This window comes from Meriones unguiculatus, chromosome 10 (assembly GCF_030254825.1).
Source record: "Meriones unguiculatus strain TT.TT164.6M chromosome 10, Bangor_MerUng_6.1, whole genome shotgun sequence".
In the NCBI taxonomy this organism is placed as follows: Eukaryota; Metazoa; Chordata; class Mammalia; order Rodentia; family Muridae; genus Meriones; species Meriones unguiculatus.
Genome location: NC_083358.1, coordinates 32,876,974 through 32,901,782, shown reverse-complemented (window position 1 = coordinate 32,901,782; position 24,809 = coordinate 32,876,974). Strand labels below are relative to the sequence as shown.

At 52.8% G+C, this 24,809-nt stretch overlaps 2 protein-coding genes across 11 annotated transcripts in view; one reads left to right on the top strand and one right to left on the bottom strand.

Annotated features, from left to right (window-relative positions):
• The first annotated feature begins 152 nt into the window (after positions 1-152).
• Katnb1 (katanin regulatory subunit B1) lies at positions 153-19,885 on the top strand. 2 transcript variants are annotated; one of them, XM_021641603.1, is made up of 20 exons: positions 153-262; positions 1,597-1,892; positions 6,175-6,305; positions 9,126-9,243; positions 14,158-14,258; positions 14,566-14,607; positions 15,133-15,216; positions 15,396-15,511; positions 15,881-15,952; positions 16,073-16,223; positions 16,325-16,515; positions 16,619-16,749; positions 17,093-17,143; positions 17,959-18,026; positions 18,139-18,258; positions 18,356-18,505; positions 18,732-18,808; positions 18,880-18,954; positions 19,089-19,205; positions 19,465-19,885. In XM_021641603.1, the coding sequence occupies exons 2-20, from the start codon at positions 1,853-1,855 to the stop codon at positions 19,595-19,597; spliced, it is 1,968 nt and encodes a 655-aa protein (XP_021497278.1). In that variant the 5' UTR covers positions 153-262; positions 1,597-1,852; the 3' UTR covers positions 19,598-19,885. The 2 variants fall into 2 exon arrangements, with proteins under 2 accessions (XP_021497278.1, XP_060248153.1); XM_060392170.1 differs by lacking the exon at positions 153-262 and adding an exon at positions 331-458.
• Positions 19,886-20,726: 841 nt separating this feature from the next.
• Kifc3 (kinesin family member C3) overlaps positions 20,727-24,809 on the bottom strand; it is a 90,761-nt gene continuing 86,678 nt past the window's right edge. For 8 of the 9 annotated variants that reach the window (XM_021641588.2, XM_060392165.1, XM_060392162.1 and 5 more), the window contains 6 exons: positions 24,311-24,434; positions 23,564-23,693; positions 23,248-23,477; positions 22,934-23,068; positions 22,326-22,434; positions 20,727-21,372 (listed from right to left, as the gene is read on the bottom strand). In XM_021641588.2, coding sequence (XP_021497263.1) covers positions 21,347-21,372; positions 22,326-22,434; positions 22,934-23,068; positions 23,248-23,477; positions 23,564-23,693; positions 24,311-24,434 — 754 coding nt within the window. In that variant the 3' untranslated portion in view covers positions 20,727-21,346. Of the gene's footprint in view, positions 21,373-21,559; positions 21,587-22,325; positions 22,435-22,933; positions 23,069-23,247; positions 23,478-23,563; positions 23,694-24,310; positions 24,435-24,809 lie in introns of all 9 variants that reach the window. The other variant, XM_060392164.1, reaches the window with a different exon arrangement.

Genomic DNA, 24,809 nt, shown 5'->3' with positions numbered 1-24,809 from the left:
TCTCGTGATTAGTCTGAGTCGGGAAAAGGAGGCGGGCAGTTACGAAGCTCGGTAGAAGCACTTGCTTCCATTGGTCAATTCCAGAGGAAGGCGGAGCGTCCATGGCGACTGATTGGTGTAAGAAGTGAAGTGGGAGGGACTCTAGGCCGGAGGTTTTGTTGTGAGGGTCGGTTGTCAAGCAGCGGCCAATCAGGGCAGAGGATGGAGGCAAGTAGGGGTCGCGCCTGGTGGGAAGCCTTGGCCTCCAGAGCTACAGCTGCAGGTAGAGTGGCCTTCAGGGTCTTGGAATCAAGGGAAGATGGCCCGGGTCTTCGCCGAACCTGGAGGGGACAGTCGAGTCGCCGGCAGAGGGCTCTCGGCCAGGCCAGGCTTGAGCCAGTGCCCCTCAAGACAGAGGGGCGGAGAGACAGGCGAAACTGAGGGACCAGTAGCAGATTTGGGATGAGCGAGCAGGACCGGTGTGTGGAGACCAGAGAGGGAAACCTAGAGGGCCGGAAGCAGAGCCGAGGGTGTGCGGAGGACCGTATTGAGCTGGGGCTCCAGAAACAGGGGAGCGAATGAATGGGGGACTCTGAGAGCAGCGGGGAAAGAGAAGTAAAGAGGGTCTGGCGAGGCGTGGCCAACTTAGGGAGCTCAAGATGTGTCTGAGGGGGAGCACAGGCGACAGGAGAAAAAGAATGCAGCTAGAGGGCTCCTAGGCAAGAGGTGAAGGGCTGAGGCTTTGGAGGCTCCATCCATGTTCTGGCCTTTTAGAATTGAGGAGTCATTCCGATTCACACCTGGACTGGAAACTCAGTTCCTGGCTATGTCCTTGAGAGTTGTAGGGAGTGGGCGTGGTTCCCCTACCAGGAGCTGGGGAAGGTGGAAGCCAGAAGATGGGACCCTCAGGATCCTGCCGAAGGCCTTCCCCGGAAGGCCTTTACTGACAGTCTAGTCTCTCTTCACTCTGTTTCTCTGTCTTTCTGTCTCTCAACCTATCTCTGTGTCTTTGTGTGTGTGTCTCTGCCTTTTGGGTGCCTCTCATGGGCCCCTAATCGTAGAGCACCATCCAATACAAGAGGTGCAAATCTGTATGAACTGCAGACACGTGGTCCTCCTTCCTCTCCTGCAGGTGCTGGCACTTAAGACAACTAGCATCCTGGACTACCACTCTAGGCCTCTAGGAAGTTAATGTCTCTCTCTCTCTCTCTCTCTCTCTCTCTCTCTCTCTCTCTCTCTCAATCTGTCTTTCTCTGTTTGTCTCTGTGTGTGTGTGTCTTCCTCTTTTTCTCTCTTCCTCCACCTCCTCCTCCTCAAGATAGGGATATCTCATTATGTAGACCAGACTGGCTTGAACTGACGGAGATCCCCCTGTTCCTGCCGGGCTTCTGAGTGCTGGGGTTAGAGACATGCTACCTCCAGGCCCAGCTACTTAGGAAAGGTCTTTCATCTTTGGCATCTAAGTCACAGGGGTGCTCCTTCCTGGTCAGGTTTTCAGAGCCAGTGTGCATTCATTGCAGGCCCTGGGGGCTTGGGTGGGTCTGTATCAAGTGACCAGGGAACTACAACTCCTCTCAAGCACTTCCTAATGCACCTTCACCTCTGCTTGTATTCTAGCCCAGTGTTGAGCTGAGATGGCCCAAGCCTGACATTCCATGATCTGGGATCCTGACCTATGCGTACAGGCTGCTGCTTTGTAGCAGATGAACTAAACCACCAGGCAGTCCTGGGCCAGGAGAGGAGGACTCTCTGCCTGGATGTGTGGGAACTCCCTGCCAACTTGATTGTCGGATCTGGGGGGGATCCACCCCCACCCCACAGAGAATACACTATCTGTTTTGTGGGTGGGGTCTCAGGTGCCACCCCCTGAAGCATGGCCACCCCTGTGGTCACCAAGACTGCCTGGAAGTTGCGTAAGTACTTAACCATTTTTCTTTATCACACTGTTGTTTTGGGAGCTGCTCAGTCGATGGATAGTCTGAACCCTTCCCTCTGTCTCTTCTTGGCACAAGGGTGACTCACTGTCCTTGTTTTAAGGTAGACAGATAGGCAGATCACATTGGGCAGGTGGCTTAATCCTTCTGAGGCTGAGTTTCCTTCCCTGTGCAGCAAAATAATTGCACCTATACATATGCTCTGTGGTTGCTCTGAGATCAAGTGAGATCTCAACAGTAAAGCAATTTGTAAAGGATTTTCAGTCAGGCTGATGGGCAGAGTGTTTTGAGAAGGGCTAAAGGGTGTTCTAGGAATCTCAGACCTGTTCCAAGTCCCCTTTCCTCCATCAGATGAAAGTCTCTTGGAATGGGAGTGAAAGGGAGGGTACTCAAAGATGAAGTGTAATGGAACGAAAACAGTTGCGAATCCTTTAGTCTAAACTCTCTTATGGTCGTCTTTTCCTTGTTTTGAGATAAGGGGTCCCCAGAGCCTTGGACGAGCTGGGACGTGGATCTGCCTCCCGTGTGCTGGATTAAAGGACTGTGCCGCCACCCCTGGCTCTTTCATCTTTATATTCTTAAACATTATCGAGGACCCCAAAGGGCTTTCATTTACAAATGCTATACTTATCCATACATGCTATGTTTAAAAAAAAAAAAAAAACAAAAACCTGACAGTAGTGATGATAGCATCACATGCTGTGTGTCTTCTTGAAGACTCCTCTGGAAAAAAATGAGAGTACCAAAGGCCAATACCATCCGAGTATTTAAGATAATAGCTTTGTTCTTCTGGAGCCTCTAAAAGGCTCTTGGGGATCCTTAGATTGTGTTTGGAGGAACTGCATCTCTATCCGTGTTTGGTTGTCAGTAGGTTTAGTGTGCTGTGCCTGGTCCCACTCTGCTGTAACTGTCCATGAGCAGATATGGAGACTTCAGACAAAGCTGTTTTCTGGGTCTCAGTGTCCTCATTTGTGAAAGGAGAGATTGGGACTGTTTTCAAGTTCTCCAGAGCTCTGGGGTTCTGGGAGAACGCCGTTGACGGCACTCAAGAAAGGTATACTTTGGGCAGAGTAGCTTGGCACTTAGTGGCATTATGTGTCCAGCTCTCTAATGGCTCGTCCTGCCTGAAAGTAGAAGCAGATGCTGGCGAGCAAGTAAAGGCCCAAATAGCCAAGGCCACCGGATAGTGGGAGCTCAGCCATGGGAGACCACAGGCAGGAATCAAAACCACATCCGTTTCCAATTCTGCTCTAATTCTGAGTGTGTATGTGTACATGTGCGCCCTCACTTTGAATCACTGAACTACTGATGAGGGTAGAGGGTGAGTGAGCAGCAAGTACAAAGACCATGTAGCTGTCACATATCAGCAAGGAGAAAGTGGTACCACGTACCCTAGTGAGTTCTGCAGGGGCACAAGTGCCAAGACCCTTGTCATCAAAGACCCCAAGCATCAAAGTCTTTAAGCAGCAGGCAGTAATGTGATCAAGTATGCTGGGGATCTGACAGTTTCTTGTGTGCAGAGGTTTATGGGTATATAGCCTGAGGCCACACAGGCTGGGGCTTCTTTGGGGCTCCAGGGTGTGGTGAGGATCTTTACCAGTGTGGGATTGCTGAACCCCTTTGTATATTCCTCTTAGGATGTAAGACCTTAGCAGACTAAGAGTGATTCCCAGCTTTGGCTGAGATGTGCCAAGCTATACTGCTGGGGCTTGGGTGGGGCTGAGAGAGGTGCTGTTGGCCTGCCAGGAGACACTGAAGAATTTGATCTGTTTGTATGAAAATCGAGTACCACGTGCAGGCCATTGCTGCTAAGCTAAGCTAGAGAGGAGCCTTCTTTGAGGGCTTGTGCATCCCTTTGCTGGTGTCTGTGCTGTGTCTTCCGGTCTGCAAGGCTCCCATCAGCCCCTACGAGTCATCATACCCGTACTCTCTGCCTGCGACTCTTCCAGTTTCAGGCCCTTCCCAGGATCCATCTGATCCCCTAGAGCCTGAAGGCAGGAAGCTCTGCTTCCACAGCAGTGCCAGGCCTAGAGCCGATGTCTTCTGTTGCCCATTCATGGCTGGCTCTGGAGGCGGTCCTGAGACTCGCTGAGGTGGAGCTCAGCCAGACCTTTCTCTCTTTGCCTGGGAAGAGTGCTATCCAAGGCAGATACCCGCGGGGTGGGGTGTCTCTGACTGCAGAAACGGGGTGGAGCCACCAGAGCAGAATGCTCAGGAACAGCTGCATAGCCCTCCTATGTATGGACAGATATATAAGGGTTTATGGCTCAAGTTTCAGGCAGCTGTCCCCACATGTGCAGGACAGGTCTGTGATTGCGATGAGAACTAGAGCAAGACCCTACTCCATTGGGTAGGTGTTCCAGTGCCTAGACTGGAAGAATCTGGGCTTACAAGGACCGCCCACCCTGCTTGTGCCAGCTGTGCCCTGCCAGGCCCTGCAGCGAGGTGTCATTTCAGAAGGTGTGCATCTCTGGAAGCCCAAACTGTCTGGCTTTCCTGGACCTGTTCACATAAGAGCTACCCACGGCTGGGTAGAGTAGAACATGGGCTTGGGGTGGGTGTTGGGGGTTACCAACAGCCATGATGTCCTTCTCCATGTCACCCAGGCCAGCCTCCAGCTCCTTTAGGGCATCTGCCTATTGGGGTTTCCCTTTCCCTGCATGAGAGGCTTGCCCTCTCCTTTCTGCTTGTTCCCAGAGAAAGCTGGGGACCAGAGACTGGTGGCCTGGAGGCCTAGTTTGCTTCTTGATTCTCTGTTGAGTTTGTTTTTTTCAGAACCCTGATAAGTGCCCACAGTTCCTGCCTGTTTTTCCCTTTGACCCTTTTTCACTTTGACCCTCCTGCCACGGTCTAGATCAGGGGCTCTGGTGGACTGTCCATAGGCCTCCCAGTCAAGTGTCAGCCTCTCCCCACCCAGCTCCTGTTGAGTCTGCTGCCTCCTGCCACTATCTTTTCTTTCTTTTAAGATTTATTTATTTACTTACTTATTATTTATACAGTATTCTGTATGTGTGCCTGCATGCCTGAATAGGGCACCAAACCTCATTATAGATGGTTATGAGCTACTGTGTAGTTGCTGGGAATTGAACTCGGGACCTTTGGAAGAAGAGCCAGTGCTCTTAACCTCTGAGCCATCTCTCCAGCTCCTCCTGCCATTACCTCTATGGAACATACTCTCTGCCTTCCTGGGACTCTGGTGACTACTCTGTCCCAGTGGCCAGTCCTTCTGTCTGCCTGTCAGTCCATTCCCAACGACCTGGCTCAGGAGTTGTTCTGTTCTCCAGACAGGAATTCTCTCTCAGAGGTGAATGGCATGCCCAAGGCTGTGCAGCTGGCAGAGCTCAGATTAGCACCTGATTCAGGATCTAGACAGAACTTGAACTCCTCTGAAGGTGTGTCCCAGGTGGGCGCTCTCTGTATGGGGGGCACCTGAGCAGTTGAAAGGCGCTTAGGTGGTATATGAGCCCACTTTAAAATAGATATTTTTTAATGTCTTTTTTTTTTTATCATAGAAGAAGTATTATGAGTCTGTCTGGATATTGGTGCTTAAAACAGGTAGATAAAAAAAATAGGAAGTCAGTTTTTAAAAGTGATCTTTGTCTTCCCATAGTGCCTGTGGTGACTGGTTCTAGGACCCCTCTACACAGATAGGACGTGTGCTCAGTCCTTTATACAGTGACGTGGTATTTGTGGGGAAATCTGCACTTCCTCTGGGCACTTTGACTCAGCTCTGTTTCTTGTGATACTTAATATAGTGCAGCGTTGTTTAACTGTTTTGTATATTATATTGTTTATAGACTTGCAACGAGGAAAAGTCTATCCACGCTGATAAGTACAGGGGCTTGTTTTGTTTTGTGACAGGGTCTTGCGTGTAACCCAAGCTGGCCTGGAGCTCATGCTCCTGCCTCAGCCTCCCACGTGTTGAGTTTGCAAGTATGCACCATGCGCCCAGCCTTACGGATGCACCTATCCCAAGCATGCCCCATTAGCGGTGGGTTGAGTATGTGTGTATGAGGGGCGCACTGTGTAGTCTGTATTGCCAGCTGATGTGAAGAGAAAGGAACTCAGGAGGAGGCCTAAGAGCGGGGGGTCTGAGGTAGAGAGACAATCATCTCAGTCTCCGGCTTACACTTGGCCCTGTTGCTGGTCCTGAAGCTGCTGGGGGTTCTCTGGCCGTTGTGTTCAGAGCTGGTGGCTGAGCATCCTCCATACGGCCTGTCAAAGTCCCCTGACCACTTTCTTTCCCTCCTTTCCTATGTAGAGGAGATCGTTGCCCATGCCAGCAATGTGTCCTCCTTGGTGCTGGGCAAGGCCTCGGGGAGGCTATTGGCCACTGGTGGAGATGACTGCCGTGTCAACCTGTGGTCCATCAACAAGCCTAACTGCATCATGGTGAGTGATGAACCGTCCCATCCCCCACCCCGGGGGGGTCACCCTTGGCAGGCGCTGGTGATCCCAGGTCACCAAAGTGGTCCAGCACACTGTTAGTGCTACCCCAGTTGTCTGCTCAGTATGGCCCAGGATAGCCCAGGACAGCTGGCATGGTGGCCAGCCCTCAGGAAGAGGGGTGACACAGATATGGGACAGAACTCCAGAGTATTCATGGAAGGATTAAATAAGTCCCACTCTCCATTGCCAGCTCTGTGTGGGCATTTCTTTGTCTAAAGAAAGGATCAGAGCAGGCTCAGGTGAGGGCATTCTTTAAGCAGCTTTATTGGTCGCACACCATATACAAGACTTCGGGCCGCTTTCCAAGGCAGGCCAGCATAAGCAGAAGGGAAAACCAGTAATTTCAGGCAGTCCTATTGGCCAGAGAGGAGCAGGTTTTAGTCTGTGCCTTTCTAGACAGCAAAATGGAAGCACATAGCTGTTGATACACACATATATCTCAGAGTACTCTCTTACTCCCGTGGACGTGGTTCTATAGAATGACATTGTCATGAGCATTTTCCTTTGCCAACAAATACTGATTTACAGCATGCTTTTAAGTGGCTTCTTGGTCTCTATCACAGGGATGAGCTGTAATTAGCTTTGCCACACCCTGTCATCAGCAAAACTGCTGGCTCCAGCCTTTAGTTTCTGCTAAACCACACTATGTCGAACATTCTTGCTTGTCCACACTTTTGAGCAGGTCTGTGATAACTGCATTTAGGCCCAGAATGTGCGGTTCTAAAAAGTTGTCACAGCAGGCTCCAGAAGCTACTTTACATTTCATCCACAGCATGGGAGCGTGGCTATGCCCGTGTCCTTGCCACCTTGAACAATTGTCATTCTTTTGACTTTTGACCAAGTAAACAAAAACTGGAGGAAGGTGATAGCTGTTAGTGAGAAGTTGGCTTTTTCAGTGATTTTGTGAGTGAAACGGAGACCCACTCAGGTCATAGCCAGTACCTCAGGCTTTTATTTTTTTCCTTAAGATGGATTTATTTTAGTTTTTATGTATGTGGGTGTTTTGCCTACATGTGTGTCTGTGCACCGTGAGCGTGCAGTGCCTGTAGAAGCTAGAAGGTGGCATTGGATCTCCTGGAACTGGAGTCACAGATGGTTGGCAGCTGCCGCTTTTTTGCTGGTCATTGACTCCAGGGCCTCTGGATGAGCAGCCAGTTCCTGTAACCACTGAGCCATCTCCCCAGCTCCTGTTTCATTTTGTCTGTGGAACTGAAATATTTTCATTCCCTATAAAATGCCAAAGTAATATACATAAATTGAAAAAGAATCAGCATAGGCTAGAGACGTAGCTCAGCGGCAGACTGTTTGCCTAAATATTTTAAAGTAAAATAAAGATTCACCAAAAGATTAGAAGGTAAATGCTGAAGTACTTCTCCCTTCAGTGACTTTTGTGTCCTCCCAGGAGATAGCAAAGCCTCCTTCTGTGTGCTGGAATTATTTAGTCCATGGACAACTAAATACTTCTGTTTCCTTCTAGTGGTCTCATTCTGCGTACACCACCCTAGCCTTGAGGAGCTCAGTCTTCCTTATGTTTGAAGGGTTTTACTGTGGTGGCCATTTACATGGACTGTAGTCTCTTGCCATGAATAACCTTGGGTTCGTGCTTGAGGAGAATAAGGTCCCTGAAGAATTGTGGTTCTATTGTTTTTTTTTGTTTGTTTGTTTGTTTTTTGAGACAGGATCTTACTGTATAGTCCAGGCTGGCCTTGAGCTTGGAGATTGTCCTGCCTCAGAGACCAGGGGTAATCCTTACTGCTGGGATCACAGATGTGTGTCACCACACCCAGCCTTGGATTGTGGATTTGAAGTTTTTGCCCAGTTGTGGACCTTGAAGCCTGGCCCCTAGCATTTGTCCGACAGGTGTCAGATGAGCTGCTACAACTAACTGCAAGGCTTCAGGCACTGGTGCTGAGGAATGCCCCTGTTTCCCAAATGTCCCCATCAGGATTGTTGCCTTAGAAACCTTAGTATGCAGCAGTGAAGTGGCCACGGTGCTTTGACCAGCATTGAGCACAGTGTCAGACACCACGGATTTGGGTTCTGGCCTTCCCTCCGCAAAGCTGAAAATGACAACAGCTCCCACCTCACCTGGCCCAGCTCTCCTTGCTCTGGGTGCTCTAGATGTGCAAGAACCTCCCTGTTCTTCAGCAGACCTTCCAGGCCCCTGGGAGCATAAAACAGGCAGCCTCCAGGGGGACAGACACCCAGGGACAGGCAGTAGAGACGAATCCCTAGCTTGCTATGGCCTCTATGCTCAGACAGAGTAGATAGAGATGGGGATAGGCTGGAGGGGATCATTCAGACTCAGGGCAGAGGTTCAGCATGTCACCCTGATCTCCTATTCCCTTCTAGTGTCTCAGAGCCATTCCTATAGGTGATGTCCATGCCAGGAGCACTGAAGAAGGGCCACGGTTGAAGGATGCCTAGGGATTGAGTTTAGTTTGGACTCTTTCTTTTTTTTTCTTTTCCTTTTTAAAATTCAGGGTCTCAGCATATAGCCAAGGCTGGCCTGGGTCTAACTATGTAGTCCAGATTGGCCTGGAATTAATCCTCCTGCCTCTGTCTCCCAAATGCTAAGGTCACCGATGTTTGAAGTACTGCTTTATCCATGTTGATGATTGAGTTCAGTTGAGTCAGAGCATAGGTGGGGCCCCAGAAAACAGGTCACCACATATTACTTCTTACTGAAACCATTCTCAGGGACCCTAAATTTGGGGTAGCTTACCTCTGCAGTTCACTGGAACTACCTCCCTCCCTCTACAGAGCCTGACAGGTCACACGTCTCCTGTGGAGAGTGTCCGCCTCAACACCCCTGAGGAGCTCATTGTAGCCGGTTCCCAGTCCGGCTCCATCCGCGTCTGGGACCTGGAAGCTGCCAAAAGTAGGCCTCCCTGCTTACTGTTCCTTTGTGTGCGGGCCCCGCTTCCAGCTTGGGACATTGGGATGCCTCCTTCAGGAAGTTTGGGTGCTTTGTTTCCCAAGCACTGACCAGAGTGGGTGTCATGTCATCCATACCACTCCATCAACCCAGCAGCAGTGGGCACTGCCATCTGCTGACATGAGGTGCCTAAGTAACAAACAATAAGGTGTGTGTTCGTGTGTACATGTGTATTCACAACCCGGAAGGACATCAAATGCCAGGAGGTACCTGCAGGCATGTGGATAAGTAGATTGGCGTGTGGGAAGAGCTGTTAATACTGGGAGCGTCCCACCTTGGGGTTAGAGCTGGGTGGCTGGGTCTTCTGTTCGCTTCCTTTCCCTTTGTTGTTGTGTTGTCTTTTTTTTTTTAATAATGTATTTAATTTTATTTTATGTACATTAGTGTGAAGGTGTCTGATCCCTTGGAATTGGCAGTACAGACAGTTGTGAGCTGCCATGTGGATGCTGGGAATTGAACCTGGGTCCTTTGGAAGAACAGACAGTGCTCTTAAACCACTGAGCCATCTCTCCAGCCCCTCCCTTTGTCTTCTTTAATTTTCACTTTGACGGGAATAACACATGCTTTGAAAAGTTTATTTTAGCATGAACCTTTATGGCACAAGGTTTGTGAGGTCTTTGCCGCAGGGCTGCCCTTGTTCTAAGAGTCTCTGTTCTCCCTTCCTTGCTTTGTTTCCATCATTACCACCACCATCCCTCTCCTAAACCCATGGCATTGCACTTTCTTTTCTCTTTAGAACAACAGAAAAAAATAGGTTGACCCCTCACAGTGGTGCCTGCCTAAAATTACAACATTTAGGAAACTGAGGCAAGAGAATTGCCGTGAAGTTGAAGGCCAGCCTAGCCTATGGTGTAAGACGCCCCCGCCTCAAACAAGCAGACAAAAGACCCTCAAATAAAAAGGGTACCCTCCTGCAGTGAGAGGCAGGACTTGGCTCTCAGCAGCCACCCCAGGCCCAATCCCATTGCCCACATTTCTCTTCCTGTCTTTGCTCTGTTACCGTTTATATGGTCTGCGTTCATGCTGTAAAGACCCCGTGTTTCTTTTTGTAACTTGGTTTCCTTGGAGTGAATGATTGCTCTTTATTCCATGTGCATTTTTAAAATCACTGTCATACTCATGATCAATCATCACCACAGATACACTGCTAAAGCAGTCAGTTTGCAACCCCTCCTATAATCCAGCTCTCTCTTTTCCTCAGGCCCAATGCCTGGGAGCCCCAAGGTTGTAAGCTAGCCATCACCCATGGCGTCTTCATCTCTATCTTGGCTGTCCCGGGGTCTTCTTTGGTTTCCTCCTTTCCAGATGGAACACTTTCTTCCATAATCTACTACAAAAGGCTGAAGGGAGCCGGGACAGAGACAGGAAGAATGCAAGTTCAAGCCCATCCTGTCTCAAAGTGCGGGCAAGTGCATAGCTCAGTGGCTGACATGTCTGAGGCCCCGGTTTGACCTCTGGCCCTGGGGGCAAATGGCAGGCACAAGGTTAGGGACCGTCCATGGCTGAAAGCGACATTATTCTTTTAGAGTTCAAGTGTAGAATTCTAGTGGAAATAGAATGGGATTTTGAGGGTGCCGCTGCACTGCTTTTAGGTTCCGGAGTTGCTGGCAGAATCAGTGCCCTTTTCCACTGGCCCTTTTCCTGGGATCTGTTTCTTTCCCTCCCTCAGTTTGTAGGATGTGCCCCAGCCTCATGGCGATAAGCCTTTCTGTGGGTGCGTTCTCACATCTGAGCTTGTAACTTACAGGTTCCTCTTGGTCAGAAACTCTTACCCTGGGTTGTGGCTTACACTGAGTCCTGCCTAGTCTATGGGTGCTGCCAGCCCCAGTAGCCCCACAGATTTGTCACAAGAATCTGAAATTTGTTGTGGAACCCCTCCTCCCTGCTCTGTAGTATTGACAGCTAATTCAGCTTTGTTTTACCAACCATTGTCCAGGCCAGCCCCAGGAGACCCTAGTAGCATTGGTTGGCTTGTTTCTGGGGCCACCTGCTTCAGGTTAAAAGGCTCCAGCCCTCCTTGTCCAGTGAGAGCTCTCTGAGCCTAAAAGGTCCTTCTGACACAGGTCCTGCTGCCATAGAGTAGCCACTGGCATGTATGCCCTGCAGCGAGCCTAATTTGGTCCAGGAATGTTGGCAGTTTTGTGTTGTGGCCCCCGGGCCAGATGGCATCCCTCAGTCCTCTGAAGTGACCAGATGTTGATCGTATGTTGAACACAGCTCCAGATTCCTCTGTAACACACAGCTGTATACTGTGTCTCAGCAGAGGTTTTTCCGCCAAGCTACATCATGCCTCAGCCTTCTGTGCTTCTCACTGGACCTGGGAGGCAGGGAGGACCGTGCCACGATGGCAGGCTCTGACTGAGCAGGCAGCCAGTCCCCAGTGACTAGCACCACTCTTCATGAGTCACCAAAGAGCCGAGGGCCAAAGGGAAAAGCTGTGAGGCCGTGGCCCACCCCAGACTTCCTCGGCCACTGTGCTTTACTGGGAGATGAGTGATTCCTTCAAATAGCAAGGTGGAAATGGACTGTGAAGCCTGGTTGGCAGGGCCCCCTCTTTGATATATGGGGCAGACTGAGGCCATCAGAGGCACAGGGCTTAGTGAAAACATTGAGGCTGAAGGTGGCAGAACCTGGAACTTGAATCCTGGGGTCAGTACTCCTGCCCCAGTGCTTTCTTCTGTCCGTCTGCTACTTCAAGTTGGCAGTTCTCAAGCTTGCCCTCAGAAGGGAGAGCTAAGACCTTAAGGCCACTGCCACCCCACTGGCAGAAGAGATGAGAAGCCAGAGAAGCTATAGGTACACAGGGGACTCTCGGGGAGCCGCAATTACACTGGAGGATGTGGGCAGAAGCTGAACAACCAGTCCACTGGGAAGCCTTGAGGTCCCCACATGTGCAGACAGGTCCACATCTCCTCCACTCTGCAGTCCCTAGAGCCTGTGACCAAGGCTAGGCATCCTCTGGGAAAGACAAGTGAGGGCAGAAGTCATGGCAGAAGAATGTGGTCCTGCCAGCTCTCCACACTGCAGCTGGGAGCTAAGGATGCAGGCTCGGTGGGTCCCACAGGAAGTTGCCCACACCTCAGGAAGCTGGCTTACGTTCGGTAGGTCCCACCACAGCCTCTAGTGACTGAGTTTCCCTTGCTGTGGCAACAAGGTCAAAGGTGGCTAGGGCAGTATGTTACCCAGGCTTCCTGAACTTCTAGCAATACAAGACAGCTAAGAAACAGGGAAAGCCAAGGGCTTATTGTGGGGTGTAGTTGAGTTGGACATCCATACCACAGGTGAGTCAGGCACCCTGGCAGAATCCTCAGGCATGAGAAGAAGGCATCATCCCAGCTGAAACGTCCATCAGAAATCAAGCACCAAGGGGCTGGAAAGATGGCTCAGAGGTTAAGAGCACTGTCTGCTCTTCCAGACGTCTTGAATTCAAATCTGGGCAACCACATGGTGGCTTACAACCATCTATGGTGGGAACTGATGTCCTCTTCTGGCACACAGGTGTACATGCAGATAGAGCACTCATATACATACATACATCTTTGGAAAAAGAGAGAGAGAGAAAGAAAAAGAAAGAAAGGAAAAGAAAGAAAGAAAGAAAGAAAGAAAGAAAGAAAGAAAGAAAGAAAGAAAGAAAGAAAGAAAGAAAGAAAGAAAGAAATCAAGCACTGAGGCTAGATGGACAGTGGACCTGGGTATCAGCTGGTCCTGGGTAGGGCAGCTGTTTCCCTTTGTGCTGTTCCTGCCATCCATCCTCTGCAGTGCAGCCTCAGCAGGACTCCTCACTCTGAGCCGTCATCCCCCCACCTAGCATTGTCAGAAGGACTGAGCTAATGTATAGTCGGCTCCCTAAACACCAGAAATACCCAGTGGAGGTGCAGTGATGGGGCCATAGCACTGTGCAGCGCATCCTCAATGAGACCACACGAAGGAGAAAACATGTGCTCTGAGGTCCGGGGAGGAGGAGATCCTGAGGCAGACTGGAGGACGTGAAGGCAGGCCTGTAGGAGCAAACTAGGGTGGGAATAATTGAAACCTGCACCGTCCCATTCTTATTTTCTTAGTTCAGGGAAACCAACCTGAAGGTCAGAGAGGGCAAGGAACGGCCTAAGGTCATACAGTAATTCAGGAGGGCCAGAGCTGATCCTAGTTTCGTCAGGCTGCCAAGCTCATCTCTGTGCATGGGTGGGTTCTGCAGTGGAGGTACTCGGTTCCTGTGTACCTGTCCCTAACGGGAGAGCTCACTCCCTGTTGAACCTTGGTGCAACCTCAGGATTCCGGGACTCTGTAGCCCTTGGCCTGCCACTCATGGGCTGGTAGGCTTTATTTGGGTAGTAGAAGCATAAAATTCTCAAGAAGCAAGACAAGGGAAGGATTTGAACACTACCTGGAATACCCGGAGACACAGGGAGCCACCAGGCTGCAGGACCTCCATGGGTTAGGTGTGTCCCTGGTGCAGCGGCAGATGATGGGCCTGCTGCTGGCTGCATCTGCCCTGTATCCTCCATTCCCACCTGCTTGAGGGCCATCCTCCAGGTCACTACACGGGCGCCATCCCACTAGGCACGGTGAGTCCCAGCCATATCCTCCTCTTTCCCATGACTGCCATCCACCTGATGTTGCCCCTTGTCTCCCTGGATTCTTTCGCCAAGCAGATTGCCCCACTGCAGCCTCTCTGCTCTCTCCCTGGTACTGTCCTGGGCATTATTTGCGCTGCATGGTAGCTCCACGGCCGCATGGCCTGGATCAGGCGATTGTGACTGCCGCTGCCCAGGGGCCTTGGTACACATAGAGGTTTGGCTGGCTTCTGCTGGCCAGCTAACATTTACAAGGCACTTGTGCTTTATTTTGCTTCATTAGTTCTTCGCACACTCATGGGGCACAAAGCCAACATCTGCAGCCTGGATTTCCACCCCTATGGCGAATTTGTGGCCTCAGGGTCCCAGGACACAAACATCAAGGTGAGGTGCCACTCTGCCGCCCGTCCCCTACCAGACCTCTGCCTCTGTCAAGTGTAAGGGAATCCTCCATACCAGCAACCTCACCATCCTTGGGACAGAGGACCTGATGACTCTGCCCAGACACTTCAACTTGGGGTGTCCAGCTTGGGCAAACCTCCCAACCTCTCTCTTTGGGGCTGTCGTGACCCAGAGGTATCGAGTCCTCTCTGCTCAGAGTTGCACTCTCCCCTCTGGCCTAGCCCCCGGGGCCATCATAACCTCTCACGATCCACCTTCTCTACCCCGCCCCTGCTTCTCTTCCCTACAGCTCTGGGACATCAGAAGGAAAGGCTGTGTATTCCGATATAGGGTAAGCATGGCCTTATGTGGCATCAATCACACAGCTTGGGTCCACACTACAGGGGTGGGGGGGCAGCAGTCCATTGCAGGTGAAACCTCAAAACAGACCTGGCACAGGATGAAGTGCCTTGGGTGGTCTATCTGGACCCCCAGCTTTTCACCAGTTCTCAGCACCCCATAATATAAGTAGTCCATGTTTGCTTTTGCAGTCAGGTAGCTGGCTCAGGTGGCCCTGGGTGCAGGGCTTCCTGTTCTGAGGTATGTATGTGGCAGTTCTGTGACCAACAGAATCCTTCTTTAGGCCTTTTGGAGAAGATCATAAAACACTTTCACCATGTTAACAGGCTGCACACGTGGGACTTCCTGGAGGCCTGGGAGGACATAGAAGTGTTCCTCATGACTCCAGCAGTGAACCTCCATCCTCTCTGTGGCTGGTCCTTAGGATAGCCCTGTGTTCTGGGGCAGGCCGTGGGCATGGGAGGTGCCATGGGATGCAGGCCGTCCACACAGCGCGGTTCATTTTTTTCTTTCTCAGGGGCACAGCCAAGCTGTACGGTGTCTCCGGTTCAGCCCTGATGGAAAGTGGCTGGCCTCAGCAGCGGATGACCACACAGTAAAGGTAACTCGTCATGTGGGCATGCAGGCTGGGCCCAGAGGTATGCCGGTCATACCCAGACAGTGCCCTGACCTCCCTGCTGACCAGCCTCATGTGCCTTCAGACTGGTTGGGAGTAGAGAGGTTGCTCAGGCCCACCTTCAAGGGCACGCCTGGCCCTTACCTCTTCCCACCCTGCTCCAGCTCTGGGATCTAACAGCTGGCAAGATGATGTCCGAGTTCCCTGGTCACACAGGGCCTGTCAACGTGGTGGAGTTTCACCCCAATGAGTATCTACTAGCTTCTGGCAGCTCGGACAGGTGAGGAGGACTGAGGCACATTACCTGACATTTGTCCCTGCCTTCTCTTATCCCGCCATAAGCCTAAAAGCCTTTGTAGACTGAATTTAAGCCAGATTGGTTCCTGGTACGTCCCTCCCCTAGCTAGTGCCCTGTTCTTGTATTTATCTGACCTGTTAGGATCCACCCTTCCTAGTTGGGCACAGTGCAGGGACCCGCCAGGCACCCTGGGGCCAACCACGAGGCAGGGCTGTCAGGCACAGCCTAGGTCATCTTCACCCTCCCTCTGTATGCACAGGGCCATCCCTGCCCCAGACATCACTGCTAGTGCCCCTGCAGGGAGGGCCCTGGATAGCATGAGGGACTCGCTCCCTGTGGCCATCTTTGCAGGACAATCCGCTTCTGGGACCTGGAGAAGTTCCAGGTGGTGAGCTGCATTGAAGGGGAGCCAGGGCCTGTCAGGTACACAGAGCACATGGGCCTTCAAGTAGTGGGATGCGGGTAAGGGTGATCTCTGCCTCTGCCAGTGCCGGGTATTAGTGAGATGCCCTAGGCCTGACAGCCCATTCTCATCTGCCCTAGGAGCGTCCTCTTCAACCCCGATGGCTGCTGCTTGTACAGTGGCTGCCAGGACTCTCTGCGTGTCTATGGCTGGGAGCCTGAGCGCTGCTTTGATGTGGTCCTTGTCAACTGGGGCAAGGTGGCTGACCTGGCCATCTGCAATGACCAGCTGGTGAGGGTCAAGTCACCCAGCGCCCCCTCCCCTTCACACACACCCCCACTAGGCCTCCTGGGGTCCGGCCCAACTCCTCACCAACTCTGCATGCCCCGCAGATAGGTGTGGCCTTCTCCCAGAGTAATGTTTCCTCTTATGTGGTGGACCTGACGAGAGTCACCAGGACAGGAACTGTGACCCAGGACCCTGTGCAGGCTAGCCAGCCTCTGACACAGCAGACCCCCAATCCTGGTACCTCCCTGCGCCGCATCTACGAGCGGCCCAGCACGACCTGCAGCAAGCCTCAGAGGTAGGTGCTGTTGGCCCTGGCAGGGAATATGTCCCAAGAAGGCTCCAGAACACTCAACCTCACAGAGGGCCCTGGCCTCGTGTTTGGCTCTGTAACCCACTAGGGTAAAGCACAACTCGGAGAGTGAACGGCGCAGCCCCAGCAGCGAAGATGACAGGGATGAGCGTGAGTCCCGAGCCGAGATCCAGAATGCTGAGGACTACAATGAGATCTTCCAGCCCAAGAACAGCATCAGTGAGGCCGCCCTCTCTACCCGTCACGGCCCCTCACCTTGTGGCCATATCCCCTAAAACCTACCTGGTCTCCACATGTTGTACTGGGCTGATGTCTAAAAACAGGAACCTGGACACTTGAAGCAGAGGTCCAGCTGCCGCTCACTGGTGGCCCCAGCCCAGCCCTCTGCCCTGTTCTAAGCAAAGAGAGTCAATAGGTGCATATGGGTTCATGGTGCCAGGATCGTCTGCTTGGAGACCACCCTCCAAGCTATGCGTCTTATCTTGATTAAGACCTTGGCCTCACACCTGTTTTCCCAGAGAGCCAATGAGAACTCGGTTATCAGCCCCCTTTGCCTTGGCAGGTCGGACACCACCCCGGAGAAGTGAGCCCTTCCCAGCACCCCCAGAAGATGGTGAGTTGGGCAGTGCTGGCCTCTGAGGACCAGGCCTTGCCTCTTTTGGCCTACCCAATTAAGACCTTATCTCCATACCTACCTAAAAGTGCCTGCCATGTGCCTGGCCCCAGAGAAGGCCCTGGAGGCAGCATAAGGCAGGCAGGTGCTTCCTTGAAGCCCATGCCTGAATGCTTGGAGAGAAACACACACAGGTGGGCCTGCCCCTGGGGTGTATGCTCCTGAGGAGTGGGTCTACTGCAGATATGAGGGAGCAGGGCTCTAAGAGGCCTGAGGGCTGGTGAGCAGAGGGAGGGAAGAGCTGTGTAGGGAGAAATCATCAGGACCCAGACCTGGAGCAGAAGCCAGAGAGCCAATTTGGAGGCCGGACCCATAGAGCCCTGGCCAGGAGTTTGGGACTGAAGAAAGGGACAATCCAGTCTGCTTTGGGATGGCAGAGGGTCTGTCCTCTATAGCATTTCTGTCCTGGCTTCTCTTGGGGACCCAGTGCCTCTTTTTTATCTTAGTGAGATCATGTCCTGAGAACCTCTCCCTGTTTCCTGCTTACTATGCACTCATCTGCCCTTTCCATATGCTCCACTCCTAATGGCAGGATTGTCCTGAAGCTAGTGGGTCCCATCCACACACATCCAAGGATAGCCCCTGCCTCAGCTTTCCAGTACCCACACCTACTGCTAGGCTCCCAGCTCTCTGGTTCCCCTCTCCATCTGCTGGTACCTTCTCAATCACAGACGCCCTGGAATCCCATCCCATCCTCTGACCTCTTCCCATCTGGTCTTTCTAGGCTGACAGTGAGCTGTTCTTTTTACTCCTAGACACAGCCACAGCAAAGGAGGCCTCCAAACCCAGCCAAGCCATGGATGTGCAGTTGCCAGTGCCAAATGTATGTCTGAACAGAGAGGGCGTCCTATGGGTCTGAGCCAGGGTTGGGACCTTCCTGTCAGGAGCTGAGGAGAGGCTCAGGCTGGTGCTAGCTCAGCCTCTGCTCCCTGCAGCTCGAGGTCCCAGCAAGACTTCCGGTCATGACTTCCACTCCTGTAGCTAAGGGTGAGCCTGTCGTCATTCCTGCCACTCGGAATGAGCCCATTGGCCTAAAGGCCTCTGACTTCCTGCCCGTGAGTGGGACCTGCCCAAGAAGTAGGGTTGAGGGCTGAGCGGGGAATGGAGTGTGCTATCTGCTTCTGTGCCAGCATCTGGGAACTGTCCCCATAGGCCGTGAAGGTCCCACAGCAGGCAGAGCTGGTGGACGAGGATGCCATGTCACAGATACGCAAAGGCCACGACACCATGTGTGTGGTACTCGCCAGCCGCCACAAGAACCTGGACACTGTACGGGCTGTATGGACCACAGGAGATATCAAGGTGAGGGTGACCCCTAGCACCCGTTGCTTGGGCTTTAGGCTGAACAAGAAGCCACACAGTGGGACCTCAGGGTGCGGCAGCCTTGTGTTTCAGTAACCAGCTTCCATCAGTTGAGCACTCATGTCAGGCTGCGCCCTGCCCTCCTTGTTGGTGCAGTCTGTTAACATACCTTCAAACCCCGCCCACTCCTATCCTGTGCTGCCCTCTTAATGGAGCTTGTCTGTAGACATCAGTGGACTCTGCAGTGGCCATTAATGACCTGTCTGTGGTGGTGGACCTCCTGAACATTGTCAACCAGAAAGCGTAAGTGGCCTCAGGAGAAGAGCGGGGTGGTCAGGGCTGGCTGATGGCATCACACCCAGCTGTCTCTCTAGCTCCCTGTGGAAGCTGGACCTGTGCACCACAGTGCTGCCACAGATTGAGAAACTTCTGCAGAGCAAGTATGAGAGGTAGGGAGCCCCTCCCACCCTGGAGCCAGCAGAGTGGAAATAGGCGTGTGTGTGTCTTTGCCCCTCTATCTAGGATCTCTCTGTCTTACCTCTGGGACCATCTGTGTATGACTCTATCCATCTTGCTCCTGAAGCTATGTCCAGACTGGGTGCGCCTCCCTGAAGCTGATCCTGCAGCGGTTCCTGCCCCTCATCAATGACATTATGGCAGCCCCGCCCTCTGTGGGTGTGGACATCAGCCGAGAGGAGAGGTAAGGGGTATGGTGTATTCCTTATCCTCATTTCTAACTGGCTGTCCCCAGACAGCTTACAGAGAAGTGTCTGGGAAGTGGCCAGAGCATGGGTTCCCTCAGGGCATTGCTTATCCCTATACACCAGCATGGCTTGGAGAAAATTTTTGTGCTCTTAGTAGGAGGAACTGGAGTGGTTAGGGAAGCAAAAGCCTGGCAGGTGTTGTGGCTAGGAGAGGTAGGTGGACTCCATCCTCAGGTGCTGCCTCTTGGCCTACAGGCTACACAAGTGTCGACTTTGCTACAAACAACTTAAGAGCATCAGTGGCCTCGTCAAGAGCAAGTCAGGTCTGAGTGGCCGCCATGGCAGTGCCTTCCGTGAGCTGCACCTACTCATGGCCAGTTTGGACTGAGGAACTCGTGGGTGGGAGAACCAGCAGCCCTCCCTGGCTTGGCCTCATACTCCAGTTCGCTGTATGCCTGTGGTCCATGAGCCTCAGCCTGGCCTCCACTCTTGCCCAGATGGCCATCCTGGAGGTGCTGTTGCCAGCCACACTGACCACCTTCACAGTTGTGGACTCAACTTCCTGTCCAGCAGCAGCTGCAGTCTTGCACAGCCCTTGCTTCTCAGGGCAACTCCAGCCTCGGAGCTGCTACTGTAACTTATCAGGCAGATTTATTAAATTTATAACTGTTCCTGACTTCCTTATGAGAGAGACATCCTGTCTCTCTCAGACAGTGTGGCCTAGAGGTCTCTGGAGGATGAGACTTGTTCTATCCAAGCCCTAGTGCAGCTTCCGGCTGTGGCCAGCAGGAGACAGCAGAGTGCCAGGCATGAAAGAAAGGGCTGCCTGGTCAGCTTCTCTTTGAGGAAGTGGACATGAACAGGTGAGGCCATGGTGTCTTAGCCACACTCCCAACTATCCTTGGGTCTAGCTACGAGTCTGTCATCACCCTCCCTCTGACCTCTGGATGCCTTGAGAGACTAGACCAGGATGGTTGCATGACCTGGGAAGAGTCTAGAGTGGTTTGTAGAGCCCACAGGAACCTACCTCTGCTTGCTGGCTGAGCACTGGCCTCTGCTCTGGCAGCACTCCCTTGAGAGTCTGACCTCCAGAACAGCTTGTTAATGTGGCCAGCAAGAAAGGAGGAGTCCTTGCAGGCCCTGTTCTCCAGGGCTAGTACCAGGCACAAATGCGTGAGTAGGTAGTGGGGTGATTACAAGTGGCCACAGTTCCAAAGACTGGGAGGAAAGGCCAGCACGGGGTGAGCAGTGGAGCTGGCAAACGTGACAGGTCTTTGAAGCTCCCCAAAGCCTGTTTTCCATCTGTAACATGAAAGTGACACCACTAAGGGACAGCAGTTACAGGCACACACATAGTGGGTGCCTCATAGTGATAGAAAAGGTATGGGGACAGAGTTCCTGGCTCTCGGTGGAGACACACGGTCACCCAGCAATAGAGAGTAACGGGGCATGCAATGTCCACTCCCTCTCCATCATCTATCCACAGGGTCTCCCAATACCAATGATTCAGACGACACTTGTGTAAAAAGACATTAATTTTAATAAGTAAAAATGGCTAAGCTTCCAAAAGTTCTTAAATAGGATTTGGGGGAGGAACATGGTGATAATCAGTGGGCAGGGAGAGTGCCTGGTGTCAGGCAGATGAGCAGGCCCCAGCCCTTCCACTGGCCTCTGCCAGCCATAAATATAGCCCAGACCCCTGACAGGGTGAGGGCTCCTATATACACCTAGGAACAATATATACACACCCCGGGTGGGGCTCCCCTCCCCAGGAGGGCAGGCAGAGATGTTCTTGCTCTTCCAAACCCCCAGCTGGTTCCTCAGCCTTTCCCACTAGTAGGGAACACCCAGCCAGCAGGCAGGTTGGGGAGAGGGCCCACCCTCCCTGCAAGGGCCCAACTTCCATGGCCTTGGCCTGCCACCAGACAGAGGTCCACCCTGGCCCCTCCAGAAGCCCATGCTTGGGTGTCCAGAACCACACAGAGACTCGCTTCCTTCTGAACATGTTTCTCATCTATGAGGAACAGTAGGATGGGAGCACCTCCACCCTGGCCCCATCTCTTGCATTCATGGTAGGTGTTACAGCACATAGCCAGGCCACAGGGCCCAGCTCCAGGCCTAGCAGCATGGCACATCCTCACACAGGCACTGGCCTCAACTTCCCTAGAAAAGGAGAAAGGAGCTCTCAGCCTCTTGCCTCAGCAGGCATGCCAAAAGCAAGTATAGAGCAGGAGGCCGGCGGAAGCACACAGACAGCAGGCAGCAGAGGACAGGACTGGCTCCGTACAACAGCCTTGCAACCAACAGCGGGTAGCAGGCAGGCAGCCCCAGGCCACTGGCCCCCACTCACCTGGAGACTGCAGCCCCAGCCGTCAGGCTGAAATCAAAGTGATAGACATCTCACTTGGGGGGTTAGCCCAGCTGCCACCACCCCTCCTCTTGACCCAGTGAGAGGCCAGGCCCTCCAAGTGAGCAGGCAGGGATCCCAGGTCACAGGCCTGTAGTGAGGCCCCCTTTTTCACTGGGGATGTCTGGACTGCTTTGTGGGAAATTGCGGGTAGAGGCAAGAACTAGAGGAGGCCTGCCAGGGCGAGGGCGGCTCTGTCCACAGTGCAGGCAGGAGCTTCTAAAGCAAGATTTCTTGTCACCCGTTCCAGGGGCTTGGGACTCAGTAAATATAGTTCTTGCTTGCTGACTCCTGCCCGGGGCAGGCAAGGGAAGGCGGCTAGTCCTAAACATGGTTTTTGCGCAACTGCGGATAGAACCCAGGGAGGGCTTCCCATTTCTCGGCAAGTAGCTTCCCTTTAGGAGGTACAGTCTCCCTGTATAACCTTCACTGGTCTGGAACTTAACTGTGTAACCCATGTAAGCCCAGGACCTGCAATCCTGCCTCTGCTTCCCAAATGCTGGGGCAACAGGCACAAGTTACCATGCCCACTTCTACCTCCTTGTTAAAATTCTGTTTGAGACTATGTGTCGACCGGGCTGGCCTCAAACTTCCAGCACTCTAGTGTCAGTGTCCCAAGTAGCTGGGATAACAGATGGGGCCACCAGGCCTGGCCCATAGGCTGCTGCTTCCCTGCCCTCCCACCCGGTCCAGTCCTAGACAGGCTTACCTGACGGCTGCAGCTTCCTTCTGATGGAGCCTGGGCGGCTACTGGTCCCAGAGCCAGGGGCAGAATGGGCTCGCGCTGTAGGCTGTGGTGTCTGGCAGGCCGGCTCCCACTGTGAGCAGAGAAGGCAGGAGGTTATGGGAGTCAAGGCTGCCCTGGCTCCTCTCCTCCATCCATCGTGTTTCCTTTCTTTGCTGACAATGTTTCCTCATCTACAGAGGACACTACTGCCTTAAGAAGTCAGCACAGGAATTAAACTAAATATTAAAGGAGGAATTTAATTTGTATTGTGCCTCTACCATGGGCTACTGCTGGCCCCCACACTAAAGATGGCCTAAGGGGGAGCTGTGGGTAGTGGCATTTGCCTTTAATCTCAGCAATCAGGAAACAGGCAGGCAGATCTCTGAGTCTGAGGCTAGCCTGGTCTACAAAGCAAATTCTAAGGCCAGTCAGTGCTACAAAGAGAGACCCTGCTTCAAAAAACCAAAAGTACCACTGAGTACTACTTTCACCCACCTTGTGGCAGCTTCCTCTCCCACCACACCATCCTATTCAACCCTGCCCTACTCAGTACCAGCCTGAGTCATGCTCATGGGGGGGGGGCGGTGCACCTCCAGATGCTCCTGACTTGACCAGGAACCCAACTCTGTGCGTCGGGACCCAGGGCCCAACTCCACAGAGCGAACCCTTTCAGCAAACTTGAGGGAGTACAGAGTCTCGCTGGTGTTCTTCTCCACGGGGGACACCTAGGGGGACAGAGAGCTCAGGTTCAACTCATGTCAACTGGCTGCCCTCATGGCACAGGAGGTGGCAGCAAAAATGTAGAAAGCCAGCGGCATGAGGAGGGACTATGTGAGTGGGGTCTATGTGGGGGTTGGGGGAGCTGACAGCCTGAGGAGGCCCTTCCTGAACCCCAGGCCCTCACCTGTACTACCATGAGAGTCTTGCTGTCACCACTGAGTGAGTCCTGCAGCAGGTAGGTGAGCTTGGAATTTCGGAAGGGCACATGGCCCTGTCGAGAGCGCAGGGCAGCGATGACATCCCCCAAGGCGGCCAGTGACCTGTTGATGTGCTGTGCCTCTCGAAGGCGGTTGCCTTCGGCCCCTGACTTGCACACACGCTCTGAGCCAGCCAGGTCCACCAGGTTCAGCTTCCCTACAGGCAAGGCAAAGGGCAGGTCAGTTCCACACAAAGGCTACCTGTGGAGCACTTGGCCAAAATGCCCAGTGTGCAGCTCTCACCCGTGGTGCAGAGGCCTGTGCTGCAGTCCGCACCTCGCACTGTCACGATAAGCAGAGCGTGGGAGCGGGAGCTGTGTTCATTCAGGTTGGTGAACTCCGTGGTGCGGTTGTTGTAGCCAAACTCAAACACCTGGGGGCAAAGGCAGTGGGGCTCTCTTTGGAAAGGTAATGTCACCCGGCATGTTTTATTTATACACTGAGGTTTCTTTGGTTTTTTTTTTTTTGGTTTGGTTTTGGGGAAAGTCAAGGTCTAACTGTGTACACCAACCTGCCCTCTAGCTCACAGAGATCTGCCTGCCTTTGGCTCTCAAATACCAGGATAAAAGGGTGTACATCATCACGTCTTGCTACGTCTTTAATTTTTTGTTTCTGAGACATGGTCTATGTGGCCTTGGCTGCCCTGGAACTCCCTACGTAGATCAGACTGCAAACCCACAGAAATCCACCTACCTCTGCCTCCTTAGCGCTGAGGTTAAAGCTATGCACACCTGGCCACGTGACATTTTTGAGGCAGGGTCTTCTTGCTAGGCAGACTGGTTTCAGAGCCACAATCCTCCTGACTGAGCCTTACAGGTGTGCTCCTATGCCTGCCTTTCATTTCAGATGAGGACACAGGCTTGGAGAGGCCTGGGGACTCAGCCAAGCTGCAGTCACACGGTGGCCAAGCCTACCCTGAGCCCAGGTCTGCCTGCAGAGCCGCTGCTTGTTGGAGAGCAGGGTCTCCCAGCACTTCCCAGTACTCCTTACCTTGTTGATGTCATCCACACTCTGCACCTGGAACTCGGTCAGCCCTGGCACATACAGCTGCCCACTGCCATCTGGGCACAGTCGGATCTCCAGCTTCTCCTGAGGCTCTTTCCCTAGCAGGTCTCTGGAGGGGCAAGTGGGACATTACTTCTCCCTCTCACTTCTGGCCTCTGCGTGCCTTATACCCAACCCACTCCCTAGCCCGTCTGTGCCGCCACGACCAATTGGTCTGCTGGCCTCTTCTTCATCCAGTTTCTCCCCTGCACCCAGAAAACTTGAGGGAGTACAAACTTCCACAAAAGTCCCAAGAATGGCATGCCCCTTGAACTGGGCAGGGATCCCCGCCCCCATCCCTACCCAGGGCGATGCAGCCCACAACAGGGAAAGGAGTCCCAGATAAGGGAGGACCCACCTTCTAAATTTGGGCAGAGCCTCTTCCCAGCCCCATCTAGAACTAGACTTGGAGAAGCGAGAAGCCCCCCCACCACCAGCCCCGCCC